At 38.0% G+C, this 21,685-nt stretch overlaps 1 protein-coding gene across 4 annotated transcripts in view; it reads left to right on the top strand.

The window, feature by feature from the left end:
- Positions 1-823: 823 nt before the first annotated feature.
- The window catches only part of GPR155 (G protein-coupled receptor 155), a 29,997-nt gene continuing 9,135 nt past the window's right edge, over positions 824-21,685 (top strand). Inside the window, exons 1-13 of one of the 4 annotated variants that reach the window (XM_040604952.1) lie at positions 826-1,083; positions 2,304-2,414; positions 4,346-4,477; positions 7,136-7,641; positions 12,337-12,736; positions 14,044-14,209; positions 15,454-15,609; positions 16,134-16,217; positions 17,503-17,623; positions 18,930-19,014; positions 19,096-19,186; positions 20,314-20,572; positions 21,216-21,317. In XM_040604952.1, coding sequence (XP_040460886.1) covers positions 7,149-7,641; positions 12,337-12,736; positions 14,044-14,209; positions 15,454-15,609; positions 16,134-16,217; positions 17,503-17,623; positions 18,930-19,014; positions 19,096-19,186; positions 20,314-20,572; positions 21,216-21,317 — 1,957 coding nt within the window. In that variant the 5' untranslated portion in view covers positions 826-1,083; positions 2,304-2,414; positions 4,346-4,477; positions 7,136-7,148. Of the gene's footprint in view, positions 1,084-2,303; positions 2,415-4,345; positions 4,478-7,135; positions 7,642-12,336; positions 12,737-14,043; positions 14,210-15,453; positions 15,610-16,133; positions 16,218-17,502; positions 17,624-18,929; positions 19,015-19,095; positions 19,187-20,313; positions 20,573-21,215; positions 21,318-21,685 lie in introns of all 4 variants that reach the window. The other 3 variants (XM_040604951.1, XM_040604953.1, XM_040604950.1) reach the window with 3 other exon arrangements.

Genomic DNA, 21,685 nt, shown 5'->3' with positions numbered 1-21,685 from the left:
CTGAGTCTGCCTCGCTTCACAAGTAGGATAAGCTGGTTTGTGTCTTTGTTGTGGAAGAAAGTACACAACAGACAGAATTTCACACTTGCTGTCTTTGTGGCAAGCAATATCTGGCTTTGTTCCTAGCAAATGGGCAGCTCGAACTGCTGTGTCCTCAATCATATTAGGAACGGGAAGCTGCGAGAAAGCTGCATTCTTCTTTTCGGCAAGAAAATCTTTGGCTGTTACCAGCTTTTAGTTTTTACTGGGGAAATGGCTGTCAGACTAGCCTTGAGGAACCGATGCCATGTGGAAAACGTGGCTTTTTGTTTCAGGTTTTGTTTCTAAGCGCTCTTAACAGCTGAGAAAGTTGAAATTCGTGTAGAAAGGTGGGGGAGCAGGGCTGCGAGTGGGCTGGAAGCCAGCCCCGCTATCGGCCACGCCGAGCTGGGCCGGCAGCCCTGCCCCGGGCAGATAGGTGCCGGCCGGCCCCGCGCTGGCCTCCGCTGCAGTCGGGGCTGCCCTCTGCCCCACGCCCCTCAGCGCCCCGCCATCACACCGGGGCCTGGGCCCGGCCCAGGGCAGGCGGCGGCAGCTCGGTCTGCCCCGGGGAGAAGCCGGGGGCGGCAGGAGCTTGTTCCGCTCCCGCCAGGGAAGGCGGCTCCCGAGGGCGGGAGAAGCCCGCGGGGTGAAGGACGCGGCGGCGGCACGCCGCTCCGCGCTGCCCGCCCGCCGGCGGAGAGCCTCGCCCGGCGGCAGAGCGGCCCCGCCGCGCGCCGCCGCCATCTTGCGGCTGATCCCTCCCCCCCGCCGGCGTCCGCCGCAGCCCCGCGCCCCTGCCCGCCCGCGGGCCCTGCACGGCGTGGCCGGGCGGCGGCCCGGACCTGGCCTGCGGCGGCGGGGGCGGCCCCCAGGGCGGAGGCCCCGCCGGGTGCTGAGCAGGCTGCGGCCGCTGGCGGGGCGGGCCGGGGCGGGCCAGGCCGAGCCAGCCCACCCTTTCTGGGGCCCGGTACCGGCGGCCTCGGCCTAGAGAGGTTCTCACCTTGGCCGAGTACAAACCCTCTATACGTACCCTTGTGCGGAGGCGCCTACCAAAAAAGCTAAGTAAGTAATCTGCCCGGTCCTTCCCCCGACTTGTCTTTATTTTCTGATGACACAGCTGTCACGCAGGACAGGGCTGGTATTTTTCTCTCTCGCGCGTGTTTCTGAGTGACAATGCTGTGTGCTCGCGGCTGAGGTGACAGCGGAGAGCAGCGCAGTGATGGGCAAGAAAGGGGCAGGCAGGAGGCGTTTGTTTTGTCGTGGCTTTCTCCCTGTAATTCGAAGGATATTTCATCCCTATTGGGCAAGTGGGGTGCTTTTTAAGGGGTGCTGACAATAAAATATAACCTGTCTTTTGAAAAATGCTTTGTTTTGTGCTTCAAAAGTACATACCTATCTGTTGACAGGCCCTAAGGTGAGCCTAATTGAAAATTAAGGCAAGGTGTGTTTTCCTTTTCTTTTTCTGACTTGCCATTTTTGTATTGGCAACTGTTGCTTCGTTTGGTCTTGTCTGAACACCCACACTGACAAATTTTTACATAGCTGTAAGTGCTGCTGCTATGAGCTCTGCCCGCATGTGCTCAGGGCAGGCCGGGGCTTTGCCCAGCTTCCCCTGCCTCTGCGCTGTCCAGGTGCTTTCTTGTAATGACAGAACAGGAAAAAGAAAAAAAAGAAAAAGGAAATGTGGTTTTGAAAAACAACTGCTTAGAGAGGCTTAAGGTCTGATATTTCTTGTGGCATTGCCCAGATTTCAAGGTAGGGGTCTCCCACTTCTTGAGTTAATTGCTGTTCGAATGTTGTCCTCTCTCTGCTTAGCCCAGTGAAGAGAAAAATAAAAATTGCGGTTAACTTGCAAGAATAGGAACTGCGGTAATCACTTCTTCTCACTTCATTTTATCATTGTAACTCTCTAAAATTGCTTCCTGTTTGACTTACTGTACAAACTTTTACATGAAAACACATATGGTATATTCTTATCTGAGCTGAGGATAAGGTGCTATAGCTGCCACAAGTAGTAACTCTTACTGCCCTGATTCCACTTTCAGCCTTCTAAGTAAAATAATGTGTCATCCTTCAGATGTTTCTGCATTGCATTAAAGTAGCAAATGAGGTCATGTTGTGGGATATAATTTACAAACAATGTGCACAGCCTTGCCAGTGTCACCAGGACTGTCCTGAGAGTGATTATCCACTGAAAGCTTGAGAGTGAGAGACCAGAGAGGATTCACATTGAGCTCGTCTCTTCTATTCTGTCATATTGTCTTTGACTTTCATTAAAAAAGATGAAAGGGATTTTCCTGCTGGAAAAAGAGGCAACTGCTCTATTTCAGTACTCAGAGAAGAACCTGATGTTGCTTAAATCACAGCTGCTGGAGAATTGAGTTTCTGGTCTGGTAAGTTTTAACACTTTACAAATATTGACAACCTACAAGAGAAGTGGGCAAATAATCAGTGCTCCAGTTTGTTTCAAGGGATTTGTAAACAGCAGTTGTTCCTTGCTTTTTGTCTAATGTTGGTCTTCATACCAGGCTTCCTCTTGGGCTAGCTGTACTGTCCTTCCTTACAAATGGAAACTGACAGTCTGGCTGCAAGCAGCTATGCTTGACACAATAGTCAGCAGATAAAACAGTGTTATTCCTAAAAGCTTTGTCTTTATTGGCCTGCAGTTCCCAACAATGCAGCTGCAGCTGAGTTTTGAAGGATTCAATCTCAATCCTCAGTCCCTGAAGGGACTATGTCCTATGGAGTCAAAGCTAAGTGCTTTCCTTTGGAGCGGTTATATTTCCTTATTTTAGTGTCATTTCAGTAGTTGATTTGTTACATCTACTGTAAGAAGAGATGAGTTTCTGTGTAGAATATTTAAGATTTTGGTTTTGCATCAGATCAGTATCTTTGATTTCATTAAGAACTGTGAATCGAAGACATTTTTGCTCCTGTGAGATGTTAGTGTGAGTGAAGCCCCAGGTGTGATAAGGCTGAATGTTAAATGTGAGATTAGTCATTACATAATCTCATAACAGTAACGTAAATGCATGTATCCTATAGAGCAAAAGGGACTGAGAGATGTATTCACTGTGTTAAGCAGCATGCTGTGCAAGAGCTTGCGCTTCTGGAAAATACCTACTGCTATGCAATAGATGATCTGTGTTAAATGTGAATGTTTTGGGATGTGTGCATCCCTGGAGCTGAAGAGATGATCCACACTCAAAGCCGCCTGAGGAGTGCCAGTAGCAGCTTTTACTGTGATGCAGTTTCTCTCTTTGAAACTCAGGTGGTTCACCAAAATCAGACCAGACTGACTTTACAGTGTCCCTTGTAATGAAGTTTAAGGTGAAGATAGCCTAAAGGAAGGCTGCAGGAATATTTGTGGCACTTTACAAAAGATGACTGTAGGATGTGTGGGTGTATATCCATGTTGGTTTTGATCTAGTAAGGAAGATACAGGATTTCGCACATGCTACTGACTGCTACAACTAAAGAGTCAGTTGTCTGCATATTTATTTAACTCCTGAATTATAAACTGGGGACAAGGGCATTTCTGTATTTTGTAGTGATTTTATGAGGAGAAATAATTTTACTACAGAGGGAAGAGAAGTGTTTAATTTAGGCATAATTTTGGTTTAAAAGGATGGGCTTGTGTACCTATTATGATAGACTTGCCAGTGCAGGCTTAGTCTGTGCAAGCAAAAAGCCTGGATAGCTTAAACCACTCTTCAGGAGAGAAAGAGAGGAAGGAGATGTTATAGTGATACAGTCCTTCCCGCTATGTAACTCTATGTAGAGTATAGCTTTTGTGAGTAAGAATATCAGAAAATAAATTTTGTCATTAGTATTGACATGGTAAAAAAGATACAGCCTTGGATAGGAAGGTACAGGGGATGAGAAGAAATGGTAGAACCTAGGGATAGATACAGCCAGAATAGATTTCCGCTACAGAACAAATGTTGCGTTTGGTTTAAAAAGCTTCATGTTTATCTTATTGCTGAAAAAAAAAAATACCTCAGCAGAGCACTGAGTAGGTTGAATATGTTGCATTGCCAGGAGCCTTACCTGTCTGCAGTGCTGCAAGCTTGAAAAATTTGAGGTGGAGCTATGCCAGAAACCTGCTTTTCACCTTGCAGCTAGTGTAGAATGTAGCTGGCTTCTTTCAAGAATTCAATGTTGGAAATGTCTCTGATCCGCTTTCGGGCATTTTGCAAATCCCAACAACTTCCTTAAGGTTTGCTGCTGGAAGAAATGGTTTATTGTCTGCTTTATTTATTGCAAGTTTTTCCATTGTTCTGTAGTAGATAATGCTTTGAGCTCCTCGTTCAAATACATCTAGGTGATCGTATCATCTATAACATAAGAAAAATACGTTTAAAATAAGTCCTACTGGAGTGAGTCTCATTTTACTTGGGAGAAGAGAGAGCCAAAGCTACTTGACAGATTTGGGTGATGCAGCTGCTCAGTCCAGATAAATTGTAACACCAGCATTGTAGGAGTGCTTACTAAAAGCCTCAGGCATAAATAAATGTCATGAGTCAAGGAGTTTATGCTACATGTGAATAAGTGTATGCTGGATGCAAGGATGTGAAATAGAGCATACAAGTTCTCACCCTTGTTCTGACTTGGTTTACTTGCTTATTTACCTGAGTGTTAGGAGTTCTCGATTCCCTACGGATAGGATACAAAGGGGATAGGAAGATTCTTAAACCAATTGATTTGCACAGGTGTGCTGTACAAAGCACTGGTTTGGGAATTGAAAATCTCAGCTTTGCCACTGATATGTTAAATGGCTTAAGGCGAATCAGGTTGGTCTTGCCTTAGTTTCTGTCTCTAGAAAGTGGGTAAGTTGCCTTGATTTCCTTTAAATCCAGAGTACTTTAGGATTTACTCATGTCAAAATTTTATGTATAGAGTTAGCTAATGGGCTGCACGTATTTTGGAGCTGTATTACCAAAGCTGTGTTTGTTTGGCAAGACCTTGCTGTTGACCAATTAATATTTGTGTTTGATGTCCACTCTATTCTCTGATTTGCAGACTTTACATGTCTACTTGCATATAGAACCTGCTATGTTATAGTCGGCCCTTTCAAAGGGCATCACTGGTAACAAGTGAAGTTCAGGAGTCACAGGATGTATCTGTTAGACATAAATACTTAATTTAATGTATACTGTTACGGGACTGAAGAATTGTATGTAGGAATATGGGTAAGCAGTTGCATAATGAATTAGATCATTGACCACTGTGTCATATGTCGATCCCTTGCTAACTGGAAAGTGCATCATTAGCATGTGATACTGAAACGTTGGGAGAGGTCAAAGTTGCACAAAGCAAGGTACAGGTTTGAAGGGTGATCTGATGATTTGATCTCTAAATCTTTCTTGAAGGTAGAGAGGGCCCGGCCAAGTGTTTTTGTGCCAGAGTGGACAAGCTATGATTCTTGGCCAAATTTATCTTCCTTGCCTGGTGCTCAATTCTTGTAAAGGCTGTTCCTCTTGTTATTCTGTAATAGATTAAGAAGGTATAAGTTTATACTGTAAAAGAATATGAAAGCAAGGGGATTTTGATGTGTGTAGAATGAGTCTGTAGAAGAATGTACAAAAAAAGAACTGATACTGATAGACTATGAAGATTTTCCTTTCAACAGTTATCAATGAATGCGAGTTCAGTAGGTTTGCATTTCCCACAAAATTAGAGGATTTTGTAACCTTTGTGACTTGCCTTTAGCAAAATAGTTACATGGCACAGCATAACTGAGGAACATCTTTTTTGGGAGAATAAGAGGACAGTTTCAGGCTCATTTGACTTGAATTGACAGCAGGATATTCACAAAAGAGATCTTGGAGACAGGCTGAAATAATAGTTTTAACAGATGCTAAGTGTGGATTAGAAAGAGAGATCTATGAGTCATCTGTTTATAATTGAATAAGTGCTTATGAAAATACACAGGCAGAGCACGTAGGGAGACAAAAGCAGAACAAGGAAGGAGCCCTATTAGCACCCACAGAAATTTAGAGAGATCCTCCCATGTAAATGTTATAGGAACAAGTAGAGGTGGGAGGACAATTAGGAGGTGCTGGAATTACAGATATGGGAAAGGCAAAATTTCAAGAAGAGGATGATTATGATAAAGGTGTGTGATGGTCACAAGGGGTGAAGATGAAACACCAGTTCTTAGAGTTTAAGGAGGTTTTGGCCTCTCAGGATTTTGGTAAGAGTTGTTTCAGGAGAAGAACCTGGATTAAATAGGATCTAAATATGTAGGTAAAGGGAGACTCCTGAGCATGCATAAAACTGAGCGTGTGGAAGCTGAGGTGAACAGCAGTAGTTAAAGGTAGGTCAAAGATGGGATTTTAATATTGAGAGTTTAAAGTGTATTTTTATTGTGAAGGAAAAAGAACCAAGTAGGACGTGATTTAGGGAGGACTGAGACAAGATATCCTGGGGTGAACAAAAGGACTTAGAAAAGAAAACTAAAAATTTGAGCATTGAAAACAAAGAGTATGTGAGAATTGTAGTTGGGAATTGACAGTGAGCTGAGGAGTTGAGGAAGGTTTCAAGCTGCTGGTGAGTCTGTAAAGAGTCTTGTGCTTTTCTGTTAGAAATAAATAGGCTCGTAATGATAGTCCAGGAAACCCGGGAATATATGCTGAGAATTTAGTAATTGCTGTTTTCTGAAACAATGACTGGAAAGGGCTGAAGGGTTGTAATTTATTTTAAATGCTGTTTAATAATTATTAATTTAATTAATGTTTAATAATTAATATTTAGAATAATAACAAAGTAATCCTTGTTGTATTTCCTTTCCTTCCAACAGATTTTTTGCTTTTTGGATGCTCAATCTATGTTTAGTTTTAATATTTCAGTGTTACCCTCAAATTTCTTTGTGGATTTTTAGCCTCTTATCAGTTGTCTTGTTGCATGTGTGGACTAGTGAGAAAAAGATGTATGGAATGATTTTTCATCATTCTTCTTTCTCAGAGTTGTTTCTCTTTAGCTACTTGCTATTTGTCTCATTATTTATATGCAGTGCACTTGTAAACTCTTCTGTCAGCAAGCCTAATACCATAAACATTTACAAACACAGTTTTGGAAGTTAATAAATAAATACTTTATGTTTCTTTGACAGATGAGATCATTTCATGTTCCTTTTTTGGAAGAGGTGGTCAAAGGAAATGGATAGCTATTCAGACTTCAATGCAAAGAACCTCTCATCTTCAGCCAATATGTCTGTTTCTTTGCCTGGACAAGTTGGACTCAATAACACCAGCGGTACTCCTTCTATGTCAATAAGCAGGCTTTTCCCAGCCCTGTTAGAGTGCTTTGGAATAATTCTTTGTGGCTACATAGCTGGAAGAGCCAACATTATCACATCAACTCAGGCCAAAGGACTCGGAAATTTTGTGTCCCGTTTTGCACTCCCAGCTCTACTGTTCAAAAACATGGTGGTACTTAACTTTTCTGATGTGAATTGGTCCTTCCTGTACAGTATTTTAGTTGCGAAAGCTGCTGTGTTTTTCTTAGTCTGTGTTTTAACATTATTGGTAGCCAATCCTGAGAATCGATTTAGCAAAGCAGGTTTGTTCCCTATTTTTGCTACACAAAGCAATGACTTTGCACTGGGATATCCAATCGGTAAGTGTGCTTTCTTCTTTAAAATTATTTTTCAGTGACCTAGACATGTTTGCTTTTTTTTTTTTCCATACTTTGAAATTGACTTCTGAACTGAAGTTATAAGCTATTGAAGTTATTTCCCAAGTCACATTTCTTGACCTCAGACCTTGTACTTTTTAGTAAGGGAAGAAAACTGTCAGCTGGTATGAACGAAACAGAATTGTAAACAATCCAGCTACCATTGTCTGTACATCTTGGCATATTTAAGTAAACTAGATTAAAAAAAAAAAAAGTAATAAAAATTCAAAATTGTTGTAAATCACCTTACACTTACTGCAGGCACTTTTCCTTATAGGAAGTTGCCAGAGTTGCCATTAAGACCAAAATTTCTTGCTTTGCAAAGTATGAGCCTGTACCTGTGGCCTCTGAAATAGCTGTAGCGGGTTTTTTACTGATTTGGCATTACTTCTTGGTTTAGGTCAAAGAAAACTTCTAGCCATAATGTTGGTGCCTACTGGTTGTGAAGTGTGTATGACAAACTTTAAATCTGTTCTGAAGAAACTTCTCATTTTTGTGCTACTTTACATAATTTATATAGTCAATTGTGGTTTATCCCATTATCTTTGTTCTATTGTGACCAGCAGACATGCTTTAGAATATAGTCTTCAAACAAGTCAGTCTTTTAAAAGCAAGATTGCTGCGTGATTTGTGGTAACTTGCATTTGTTTGTATCAAATCGGAATTTTATGCTGCTATGGTGCCATTCTCAGGATGTGTAACTAACCGCTGATCTAGTGGAGCTAAAAAAGAAACAAAGCATAAAGAGGCATTCAGAGTATAACTTGTATAACTGTGTACTCTTGTTCTTGTAAGCCTATATTCTGAATTCCAAGCATCATCAGTTATTAAACTTAATTTTATCCCAATCTGCAAGACTGTTATTTTCTTCCCTTTTGATAAGCAAGATTTTTTTTTTCCTTTTTATAGGTTTTCTTAGTGATATGTTAAATGTTTTTAGCCATGTGTACTGTGATACTTTGAAAGTGATCTGGAGTTGTAGCAGGCTTCTCCTACCTGCTACTGTCTGAATTGTGGTGCTTTTTACCTGTCCTGGGAGGCTTTTCTGTGCCAGCGTAGCTTTCAGTGGTGCCTCTTCCCAGGCTGACCCATGTGGCTGGTGTGGGAAAGAACACTGCAGGTATCAGGATCTTCAAAACACACCTCGAGTGGAAGCATTTGAAGAGGATGCTTGAACTGTTTTATTTGTTTGCTACTCCCTGAAGAGAACATAACTCTGTGCCTCTCAAATTCTCTTCAGATCGCCCTTATCATCTAGACAAGGTTAATAACAAAAAAAAAAAAGCAATTTTGTTCTAGCAAAGCCAAAAGCAAGATATTTGATGACAGAATCGAGCATAAAATTACAAAAGAGAAGCTTAAACATGCAATTCCAGATTATATGTATAAAGTAGCTCTGTATTTTAGACTGCTTGAGGAGTTGGCAGTTTCTTTCTCCCTATTCCAGGGCAGCATGTTCAAGAGAATCTTGACTTTTTCTTTCTTACTTCAAATTTGCTGGATACATGTAAACTGTAGACAAAAGCAATTGCAAACTTTCTCTTCCTCAGATGAAAATGCCCTGTTTCCCTCAGTTGAATCTCCTGAGATTTAGTTTTTGAGAGAAACCAGAAGCATAGCATAAATAGGGCTGTGAGAATTATGTCTTTGTTTCTTGGTACTGGATTAAAATGGCAGTTAGAGGTTTCTCTTTTTTTTCCATTTTAAGGTTGTCTCAACATATTTCCATTGTATCCTTAAAACATTCTTTCTACTTTGAATTATTTTCTTGTCAGATTACATTTTTCTTCAAGTATTTTGTGATTTGTAAGATATGAATCTTATTTTTTTCAGTGTACATTTTGGCCAGATTTGCAACACTTAGTTCATTAAGAGCTTTACTGGAATACTTAACCCAACAGTAACACTGTAGGAGCTTAAGGGTTGTTTTTTTCTTAGAGCTTTTTGTTTTCTTTTCTGTCCTTTCCTTTCTCCCATCCCCAAACTTCCACCAGTGTTTGGTTCATGCTGTCATGTGTGCAATCTTTTTACTGTTAGTGGCTTCTGTGAAGTGTTTGCAGGTCTAGGCAACAAAGAGCACCTTGCTTACAACTTTCATGTATGGTGATAGGTAGTGTTTTGAGCAAAACTTGATTTTTTAATGGAAATATATTTTTAAAGGCTGCCTCACTTGACATTTGTAAAGGAAAAAAAATCACTATCGACAAATCTGTGAATTCTAATAACAGTATTTTAAAAAGTAGTTTGAACTCCTAAGTAAATAAAAAAACACCCTGAGTTTTCATCCCATGTAATTTCTTTAGTAACCACTATGCTATTTTTTTGCTGTTTAACAAAGATTTGCACATAGGAAAATCAAAATGCAGGCTACATTTTCAAAGATCACTACTCTGTTTTTCTCTAATCACTTATGACAGTTCTACACTACATATTAGAGTGAAAAACAACTGCTGTAGAGGCTTGCTGGCACCCTGATGTATATAGAATTACTATGATAGAAAGCTTTGTCTGTTTGGTTTTATTAGTGGATGAGATGAGAGAACTGACAGAAAAGCTTCATCTACTCCCTGGTGCTGTATTGTTAAAGCATAGGTGTAGCAGAAGTGTGGTGTGGTGATGGCTCAGTTACCACGACTTTAATGGTGCTAATTGTATTAAGCATGAAAAACTGGTGTGTGATGTATATGTAATTTTGGGCAGCTGGGATGTGAAGAATTGATTTTTTAAAAAAAACATTAAGATATCTTTGATTTCAACTTTTGTTATGATCAGCAAGCAGAGACCCTGATTTAAATAAAAATTTTCATCAGAGATGGAAGTTGTGGATTATTTTCACTGTTTTAATAATTCCTTAAGAGTGATTTCTTTTTTTTTTTTTTCACTCAGTAATCTACAATGGTTCCACTTTTCACTACCCAAAAAAAAATCATTGTGACTTCATATATCAGTTGAAGTACTAACAGATCTTGATATATTGTATTAAGTATACCGTTTCAATTTGCCAAAAAATATTGATTTATTACATTTTTTTACTCTGGCATTTTTTACATGTGACTTGTGTTGAGTTGTATTTCATTGAAATGGGCATTTTGTATAAAGCAGCATAAAACCATCACACTAAGGTTTTAGGGTTTAGAAAAAAATTTACTTACATAAAGTGTCCAGCATGTTTAAAGTGGATTTATTTATCAGAATATATTTAGTTGTTTAAAACTGGCATATTAACTGCAGTAACTAACCATAAACTTGTTAGTTCTGTTCAGCGGTTTATTCAGGATTTTAGAACAGGTGGCCCATGTATACATACTTTAATCATGTACTGTAAGAGGAAAAGCACCTTAATTTCCAATATATAAGAAAAGGAACTAAACTAATTGAGATAGTTTATTCAATCTAAAGAGGAGACTGTTTATAGTAAGTGCTGATTTACAACTTAGTAGATCCTGTCATTCCAGATGCTTAAATAATTTGAAGGTATAAATCTTTTGGATTTTGAAAAACATAGACATGAGGGAAAACTTTTTCAGAAAAGAACAGGTTTAGTACATGGGGAAATGGAAATACCTCCAACAGTTGGCAGCTTAGTGATCTTAAATTTCATTTGGTACTTGGAGCGCTCTTATCCTGTAGAAAGGTCTATTTATGCAATAGTGCTTCCTTTTTGTGGTATTCCTTGTAATGCAAGTAGAATTGCACTTGCATGTTAAGATGCTTCTGCCTGGGGAAGAATGTGTTTCGTTCTAACTAGGGTGGGAAAAGCTAAAATGGAAAGCATCACTTTTTATATCTTTGAAAATTATTTGAAATAACATTATAAGGCAGGTAAAAGCTAACACCCTACTTTAAAAGTATTAGGTTTTTTTCAGTTGACCTTAGAATGGAATCTTTTGTATCTTTCCAGATTCTTTTTCATGGTTTTTGAAGTGTTGTTAGCCCAAACTTGAAAGAAGCAGCAATTCTACCTTAACTCAGAGTATGGTAGTAGCAATGAAAACAAACATTCATGGTTTAAAATTCCTTGAGGGACCAGAACTACAGTGATGACTTGTCCTGAGTAGTCCCAGAGAATCAAGTAATAATTATGTGATAATATATTTTTTAATTTGCTTGGTGCTTTGCTGTGTTGTGTTGAATCTGTGTAGAAGGTTCACAGCCTACTTACCTGCTGAAAACTGGTTAAATTCTGGAGATGTTGCTCCTCATCTTAGAGTAGTCTCACTTGTGTCCTGCAAAGGTGCATTTAATTCTCCACAACTCTTGTGTTTCTGTGGAGGAAAAGCAATTCAGAAAAAAAACCGCATTTTTTTCAGCATTTGGGATGACTCAAAGGGCACATGGGATTGTTATGTTGTTTTCTTTCCTTTTCTTTTAATATAAATGTTGAATATTCATAGAATCATTAAATAGTGTGGGATAGTTAACCTTTGGTCTTTAGTGTGTTTGTTAGATGACTGTGGCCTGATGGTGATTGGCATACTTCTCTTACTACATCATCTTATGTTGATTGTAAATGCAGTTATTTCTGAAGGTTAATGAAATAATTTTTCTCTAATTTTCAGACAACAACATTTAATTTCAATATTAATGTATTTTTGTACTGAAATGTTCACTCATCACTTTTCATTTCCTGTCTTCTAGTTGAAGCTTTATATCAAACCACTTACCCAGAATATCTCCAGTACATTTACCTAGTGGCTCCAATATCTCTTATGATGCTAAACCCTCTGGGGTTTATCTTCTGTGAAATCCAGAAGTGGAGGGAAAATCGCATTGTGTCACAGAGCAAAATCAAAATAGTGGGCCTAGCACTCCTTCGAGTTTTGCAGAACCCAATTGTATTCATGGTCTTCATAGGAATTGCCTCAAACTTTATTCTTGGCCAGAAAATTCCCGAATACCTTGAAAACTTCCTTGATGGTCTGGGCAGTTCATTTTCTGGCTCTGCACTTTTTTACCTTGGACTAACTATGGTGGGACAAACAAAAAGACTGACAAAGGGTATGTTTGTTGCACTGATCCTTCTCATCACAGCTAAACTGTAAGTATAATTTATGTACTTTTATAATTTTTTTCTCTAGACATTTTAAGCTGTGATTGTACTGGTCAGGTGGCTTTTCTATCATGGTCATTATAGTATGTTTCACTTCCAGTATTTTGGGTGAGTGCTTCCCAAGCTCTTTGATAGTATACAACTGTTAACTTTTAAAGGAAATTTAGCAGACCACAATGTTATGGCTTCATGGACTCCCTGCAGGCCATCTGTCACAAATTGGGTGTTTGGGGAATTACTAGCTTAAATTAAAATTCCTAGTTAAGTAGTTAGACAAGGTGAGTTTAAGTATTATTTGAATAGTGTTTGTATTTTCTTAGGATTACACAATACATCTCTAAATTAGTTGGTTTTCTTTGTCTATAAATCTTTGAAACTGCTATATTGAAAGAACTTAAAAATGATTGCTTTACACTCTTGAACTGTTGGACTTTTAACCATGAATAGATGACAAGTTGTATTTAGAACTTATACCATCATTATCTTCCCTTACTGCTACACTAAATATTTTATTTGCTACAGAGCTACAGTTAACATAATAGAACAATTGTTTGGTGATTAAGTTTATACTGTAAAATTTGAAGGTGCATTTGAATATCGGTACAACTAACTAGTAAACTTAAAGACCTAGTTTGTAAACCAGCTCAATAACAAATTTTGTAAGAACATGAAAAATCTTTTTTAGTATTACCACTGCTTTACTGGTGGCTTTGTGTAATCAGCCTGGGTAAGGCTTACGTAGTGAGTCTATGTGAGATCTGGGGTATTGCTAAAGGCAAACAAAATAGCATTGATGCAGGGTTTTTTTGCTAGCAAAAACCTTCAGAATGGGATACTTAAGCTCAAGTCCTTGTTATATTTCAGGCAGCTTGCAGAAAGGTGGTCTAAGTTTCAAAGCTGCTGACTGCTTATACCTATTGTTACTTTAACAGTTGAAAAATGAGCATATTTTTTAATATTTTACCTTTCTAAATCTGAGATTTATACAAAGAACATGTCTGTACTATCAGAGAATGTGCTTATATCCCAGAGTTTGTTGTAATTTTTACCTTTTCTCTGTGTGTGTGTATGGGGGTTTTGTTTAACTAGCCGCATAACATTTTTAGGCAACTGGTAAATGTCATGGTAACAGTAAAAGCAATCATTCAAAGTGATGTCAGTATTTTGCTTTTCATAAATAATATTCAAACAAGCCTTACATTTCCTTTTGGATCATTTTCTGAGTAAAGAATAGTCTATTGCTATAGCTTGAGTAATTATTTTTTTTTAATTACTTTTTCCCCCTCTCTTTTCAGACTTATGATGCCATTTCTCTGTAGAGAAATGGTGGAACTCTTGGACAAGAGTGACAGCGTAGTCAACCACACCAGTTTATCAAACTATGCATTTCTTTATGGAGTTTTTCCAGCAGCACCTGGTGTCGCAATATTTGCAAGTCAATTTAATATGGAAGTAGGAATTGTATGTAGCTAGTTTTTCCCAAACGTACTAACTTTGAGCTTAACTGTGTTGATGAAATACTTAAATAAGTAGGCTTAATGAATTTGCTTTTCTGTAGTATAGACTCCTTAAGTTTACTTGTACTCCCTAGGTCTCAAATATAAACTATATTTCAGATTACAAATTAAGCAAAGTATTGTTTCCAATGTCTTGAATGTCTTGATAGTACATGTTCATAAATAAGTCCTCATGCTTTTCTTATTCATGACTCTGGTAGAAAGAACTAGGATAACTTTAAAGAATTTTATCTTTGTTGTGGGTTTGTAGTTTTCTGGTTTTGTTGGTTTGTTTAGGTGTTTTTTTTCAAGGACCTTATCTTTGAGCTACTGTTTTTGTAATTAAAAACAGAGATAATCTTACTGGCTTTAGTAAGAACAGTGTTAGCTTAATGCTGAAAATTTATGGAAGAATATAGGCTTTAACTGATGCTGTCATGTTGTCCTTCAGTTAAATTGTGCTATAGAAATATATGTTACATTTTTTAATAGTAGAGGGTATCATTTATCTTTTCAACTTAAAATATGTATTTTATAAATGTTTCCTTTCTTCCATTTGAAATGACATTAAAACATTCTATTGACTTCCAGTGCTTTTAATGTTACCTATTTTTGGTTTGTTTAGTTGTTTTTTTTTAAAGAAAGAGAGGGAAAAAAAGGACACTAAAAGTAAACCTTACAAGATAGAATTTTGTGCCCAACAAACTCAGGAAATCTCTTTAAAACAGAGATCTGTAGTATTAGTAACAATTCACACTTGCATCACTGTGCAAATTCGAGAAAGCAGAAATATGAGGAGAAGCCAAAACAGAAATCACTTAAATGTAAATATATATGACTTCTTCTCATATTGACCAAATATGAATTGGTGCATATTAGTATTTGCATCTTATTTATTTACAGTGTGAATATTTGTGTTGCCCATGTATTTGTATTTGACGCCCATGAAAAAGCTCTAGAATTTGCAGTAGGGAACTCTCTAATGCTACTATTTCAGAAGCTTGTTAAAATTTTCAGTTTGAATGTTTAAAATGGATACTTTCTGGTTCAAATTCTAAGTAACATTGTTACAGAAACAAGTCAGTGATTTGTTAAAGGTCTAGGTATGTTTAATTCAATGGTACAATTTTGCCAGCAGTTGTATTTCTGAAAGCAGTTTAGCATCGGAGCTGATTAACTCCGTTCTTTTTTCTGTTTGACGTTCTGCAGATTACCTCAGGCATGGTGATAAGCACTTTTGTGTCTGCGCCTATTATGTATGTTTCTGCGTGGCTGTTGACCATTCCATCTATGGACCCCAACCCACTGGCATCTGCACTCCAAAATGTTAGCTTTGACATAAGTATTGTCAGCCTCATTTCTCTGGTAGGTGTTGATGAAGTGAAATACAAAAGCACGCTGTCGTGTCAAGGTAGTGTAAGTACATAAGCAGCATATTGAGCCATGAGAAGATGAGACTCATTTCCTGTTGCAGGAAGATGAGGAGGGAGTTAAAAATCTTTATTTAGCAGTGGGTCAGCTGGGAAGCTGCACTGTAGAGAAAGATAGTAAGTGAATTAGAGCACTAGTGCAGGGCTTAAGAATTTGTCCTTTTCACTGTTGGGTTTTTTTTAAATAACAGGGTGTGGGGGAATAACAGTACTAGCTTGCACCACAGGGGATAATTACATCAAGCCATGTGAGGTGCTTGGATATCACAGTAGTGAAGACTGTGTACAAACTTCAGGTCCATAAATGTCAGTGAATATTTAATGAAGTATCAATGAGTATTAATGAAAATATTTTCAAGATTTGTTGCATATTTCATTTCACCATAGTCTACCAGAATACTCACCTTGTTTTTTCGGGTTTTGTTTTACTCTTAAATTCAACTTTTTTGTATGTTGCAGACTTGGTCTCTTATTGTTGTTCTTCTGAGTAAGAAATACAAACAGCTTCCTCATATGATTACAACAAATCTACTTGTTGCTCAGGTCAGTAGTAAGAAGAATGATGTGTGAGGTTTTTGTTTGGTTTTTTTTATTCTTAACGTTTTTACAGGTTTGGTTTCTACAGTGGAATCTTTGTAGCCATCTATGAAGGGCAGGGGAATCTAATGTGCAACTTGTCTGAACAATTTCTGTGCCTTAAAATATACCCCCGAAGAAAATGATAGTTGATGCTGGTAGTATGGTTCTCAAACAGAACTATAAGCAATCAGAACGGAGGGTGGCCTCTGAAATACATTTTTAGGTACTGCTTAATACTGTTGAGCGCACTTCTGTATCAATTTATGCAAATCTGAAGTCAGCAATGCCAGGATCAGCAGTAGCGTGTGCTTGACTCTATGGTGACCTGATTCAAGGAGCTAAATAGAAAATTAATCCCCGTGCTGGTTTAGCTCAGCGAAGTGGCTTGCTAAGGCATCTGACAGGTGCCAGTGCTGATGCAGGGAAGGGGTGTGGGAATACGTTGCTGGTGGCTAGGGAAGGGCAAAGCCAAATAGCTCTGGATTAAATTTAGTTGTTACTTAAACTGAAAGAAAGCTACAGAGTACATATTCCTCCTTCCCTTGAAGTCAACTGTATGACTGCTGTTAAATTCAGTGAGAGCAGCCTGTGCTTGTAATGCATCTGTGTGGCAGTGCTTTCTGAAGTGTTCTGTAGTTTAAAAACAACAAAAAAAGTAAACTTCTGAGGTCTGATCATGGAGTTATATTTGAAAAAAGTCACATATGAGAGTTGCAGGTGTTTCTTGTCTGTAACAGCAAAGTTAGCTTCCATCTTAAAAAATTTTTGAACTACCATATTACTGTTCCCATAATATTTGAGCCTACCTTCAGATTCCTTCAGTGCTAAAACTGTCAGATACACAGTATCACTGGGTGAACAAACATCTGTTGACCTCAGCTTCATGTCCAAATAATTTCAGATAAATGTTTTGTACTTAACAAAAGCTTTACTTTTATTTATTATAAGGTATATGGATATTCATTTTTTTTTTCTGACTCTCCTTACTCCCATTTATCTGAGCTATATAACTGCTGTCTGAAAACCCCTTCCTGACAGTAGGGTACCACAGTCGGTGACATAACTGTAATACTGAATTTACTGCTGCACTGCTTTACTGTGTGAGAACTATCAAATTCATAAAACCATACTCCACTGAATCTGGGGGTGAGGTTTCAAAGCTTATTGTAGCTATATTACACTGTGTGCAGTTTTTTCTTGTCATCCTGCTTTCCTAGTTTAAATGATGGCATTTTACCTTTCTTTCCAGTTTATTGCTTGCATTGGAATGGTGGCATGGAATTTCATTGTTAAAGAGAAAGACATCACCATGCAGATCCTAGTATTTATATTCCTCTACAGCTCACTTTATAGCACCTACCTGTGGACAGGTATGATTTTTCTAGGCAGAACCTAGGTACTGTAATAAAAGATTAATGCACTGAAATAATTTTATTATATCCTTCAGAGTAATTTTCCTTTTGCTTGTTTGTGGTTCTACAAATATGCATACTTGTAAGCTGTGCCAAGCTGCAGCACTAGCAACACAGGGCTCACTGTCAGGTACTTCTGCTAGTGGAAGCTTATACCTAGGGCAGGTCTTGTTTGTCTTTGCTAGGTACAGTAGCATTCCTAGCCTGTAACAGAAGACAGGAACTTGCTCTCAAGGCAGAAGCAATTACAAGTAGAATGAATATGGTGGGTTCCCTTCAGCTAGTCAAAATTTTATTGATTTTTAATTAATGCAGAATTTGAGGTTTTAATTATTCCACATTAAGTAGTTATTGATGCTTTATGCCTTAAAGAAATAGGAGATACGGAATAAAAGGAAATACCAAAGTAGCTTTAATATTTCTTTCCCCTGGCAATTGTAATTTCTAAAAACATTGTCTGTATTCTGCAGGTATAGGTGTTTAATGAAGGGATTACTTGAAATAGTTAGAATTGAAAGATGCATCAAGAATCCTGGAGAACCATACATGATTAAAAAAGAGACTTTGGGTATTCAGGAGACTTTTTGTACTGTTCTTGAGTCCAGAAGTCTAAGGGTTTCATTCCTGTGGTGGTTTTGTGAAGTAAGTTGTATTTGTGTTTAGCTGAAATAGGTAGCTTATGATTAGTACACCCTAACATAAATACTAGCTTTGCTCCAGCATGGGGAATGTTGCTGAACTTCTGAGTTGTGAATAGAATAGGCAGATCCAGAAGATACTCCTATATATAGTTATATATGTAAAGATTCATAAAACTTTTTTGTTAAATGTATCATTGACTTTGTAAAGGACTAGTCAGTTTTTAAAGAAATGTTATAACAGAATACAACATTATGTGTTGGTTACTTACAAGCATCAATCTAGAACAACTGCTGTTGATACTTTAAGAGATTAGTTACTTGTGTCTTAAGTGTTCTTATGACATCTTTTACACGCTTGTGAACCTTTCTAAGCATTTAGAAGTGGAAATTTAATATAAACTGTTCTGGAATTTCTTCAGGTTTTTTTATTAATATGATTTTTTTAACAGAATAGGTATTTCTACTTTGCTTTCTCAGAAAACAGCTAGATAAAATTTTGGACTATCTGAAGGTCTGAGAAGAATAAGTTATTGAGCAGGTCATGTCATAGAGTTTCTAGACTATATATCAGTTCCTTTTTTAATAATAAACAAGGTGCTTTTTTTTTCTTTTTTTTTTTTTAGGTTTTCTATCTTTCTCTTTGTTTTTGTTGAGGAAGAGAGAAACAGTAAAAATTCCCATTGGGTTTATTATCATAGCTGGATGGGGGTAAGTTAATTCAGATGTTTCCCTGTAGAATTAGTGGGAGCATGCTAAATACATTACTTTGTTCCTGTTTTGCTCTTTCAGAGTCCCAACGCTTTTGGTGGGAATCTTACTAATTGTTGGTGAATGCAACAACAGTAGTATTGACTCTGCCTTTTTCTATGGAAAATACCAGGTATGAACATGTTCTGTCCTCATCACTTCAGACTTCTGCCATGTCCAATACATTACTGAGAAACTTGTGTTCTGTTTGCTTCATATGTAAGTAGCTTTCAGCCAAAGTATAGACTACCATAATAACAGTATCATTATAGAATGCTTATAGATTGATACAAAAATGTGTTTCTGTAATGAACCATTAGGAAGACTTGTTTGAACAAGGACCTTCACATTTAGGCAACTATGACGGAGAAAGATGGAGTAAGCTTCTCAGAGAAAAGGCTTAGGAGTGGTAATGAATTTCAGAACCCTTTTCCTGGTGACTAATTTGTAGTCTCACTCAATAATTATCTAACGTTATTACTATCCAATAGTTAATTAATGGCTTTCGGATAGGATGTACATTAGCTGTGTAGCAGTAACTGCTTGCCATGTGGGAGACTTCCCTGCACATTCATGGGTTGAAAGTCCCTGTGCCTTAAGAACTACTCTTTTTACCAATAAATAGTTCCTCTTATCAGAGGATGTAAAGTGCACTAGCGTAGATATTTGTCATGTTTTCCCTCTGTCTTTCTTATGGGTAGAGAGGCAATGAGTCTCTCAGGATTATTCATGTGGTGCTTTCACAAGTATTAAATAGCCTCAGTGGACTCTGGATATTGGTGGCAGATGATTAGAAGGAGAAGTTAATTAATAGGATGCTCCCCTTTGGCAAAAGCATGGGAATTAGAGCTGTGCCAGAAGGTAACAAGAACACATTCCTCTTTGAAATTAAAAGGTACCTGAACAGAACTTAAACTGAAACACTAATTATCATGAGGGGAAAGATGGTGATGAGGGGGTGTTTTTGAATTGCATGGGAGATAAGGGTCCACACTTAAAAAAAATAACAAACACCACCCCCCAAAAAAAAAAAAAACCTCCCCCAAAAAAGCTGAGTTACTTAGGCAAGAAAAATTAGTTAGTCTCATGTACTGATTGCTGTTTCAGGGCCACAAGATGCAAGAGCAGTAAATGCAGAAAACTCTGCTTGTTCAGGTGCATTTGTTAGTACATTTAGGAAAGTACAGAAGTTAGAAAGATATATGCAAACTATTTTCCTTTATTTTGTATTTAAGTGTATTTTCTTTGCTCTCTTGACAGATAATTACCACAGCAGTGATCCTGTTCATCAGTATATTGATGTCAGGTATCTCACTTATGTGCATGAACAGAAATAGGCAAGAGTCAAACTATGAGGTACTGAACCCATATTCACCACGTACCGAAGTGGAAGGGAGTGAGGGGGATCGAGTGTCAGCCACTATGCCCCAGCCATCTCCAGGATCCTCTGCACAGCCATCTCCAGGATCCTCTGCACAGCCATCTCCAGGATCTTCTGCACAGCCATCTGCAGAAAGAGGTGGAGAAAGCAGATTTGTAAAAGAATAAATGCCTCAGGATACAATAAAACAATATTCCAAATTTAATTCTGACCTAGGAGGAACAGTTGTTTAGACCTTGAAGTGTTACACTAGGACAGAAGAAAACCTAGATATAACTGACCGAGGGTTTCGGTTTATGTTTCTAAGAAGTTTGGTGGTTATCACTTAAGTGTAGGGGAAGTGGACAGGAAAAAAAGCATGTGTATGGGTTTTATGTAAGTAGTGGTATCTTGATAAGGATGTGATAAATACAGTCTGTTAGGCATCTTTGATTGTTTACCCACGTTCTCTGAGAATGAATTATATGCCATTAGCATTGGTACTCAATGTGTTTCTAATCTTCCTTGTTTGTATGCAGCCTTTTTGATCACTTCCCCTATGTTTTCCCTCTAGCTAGAAGTACTTGTGTTGCTTCCATGGTGGTAGTGCTATGTTAAATATTTCTATATATTATTAGTGTAACATATTTACCCTCTCAGAAATTGGAAAAATTAAGCCTGCTTTCTCCTTTCGGGTTATTTTTGAGCATAATAGTTAAAACTGTATAGAATATATTGTTATACTTGGAAAATAAATTATGGTAGTGTAGGAAGCTAACCTGTTACTGTATACGCTTAATAGGTTGCTGTTCTTGTCAGATGACAAATGGTGAATTGGCCTGTGCTAGAGAGAGCAAAGCAGTGTCAAATGCTGTTGAAAGCAAGGTTCCTCCAATTGAAACAGGTAAAGCAGTAGCGTCTCCTTGTTTTAATGCTACAAACTCTTCCACAACGTTCATATGTGTTCTCATAAAGAAACTGTTTGGGCTGTTCTCTCAGCTCTACCTGGATAGCTTATATTTCATATTATATTAAAGTATTAGGCAATATGTTAGGTGTTTGTTCTCTTCTGCCTGATATTATTAGTAATCTTTCAGCACTCAAGATGGACAGTCATTTTGGGTTGGTTTTTTTTACCACTAAACTACTTTAACATGTCCTGAGCATTCAGACTTTACCTCTTCATCATTGCCTTGTTTGGGTGCTGGGAAGTCAGATGCATAGCTCTACTTAGCCTCAAGTTTTCAACTTAAACACACTTTTTTACATTGT

The sequence above is a fragment of the Falco naumanni genome, chromosome 8 (genome assembly GCF_017639655.2).
Source record: "Falco naumanni isolate bFalNau1 chromosome 8, bFalNau1.pat, whole genome shotgun sequence".
NCBI classification, from domain to species: Eukaryota; Metazoa; Chordata; class Aves; order Falconiformes; family Falconidae; genus Falco; species Falco naumanni.
Note: the sequence above shows the minus strand (reverse complement) of the source record. Positions and strands in the feature narration are given on the sequence as shown.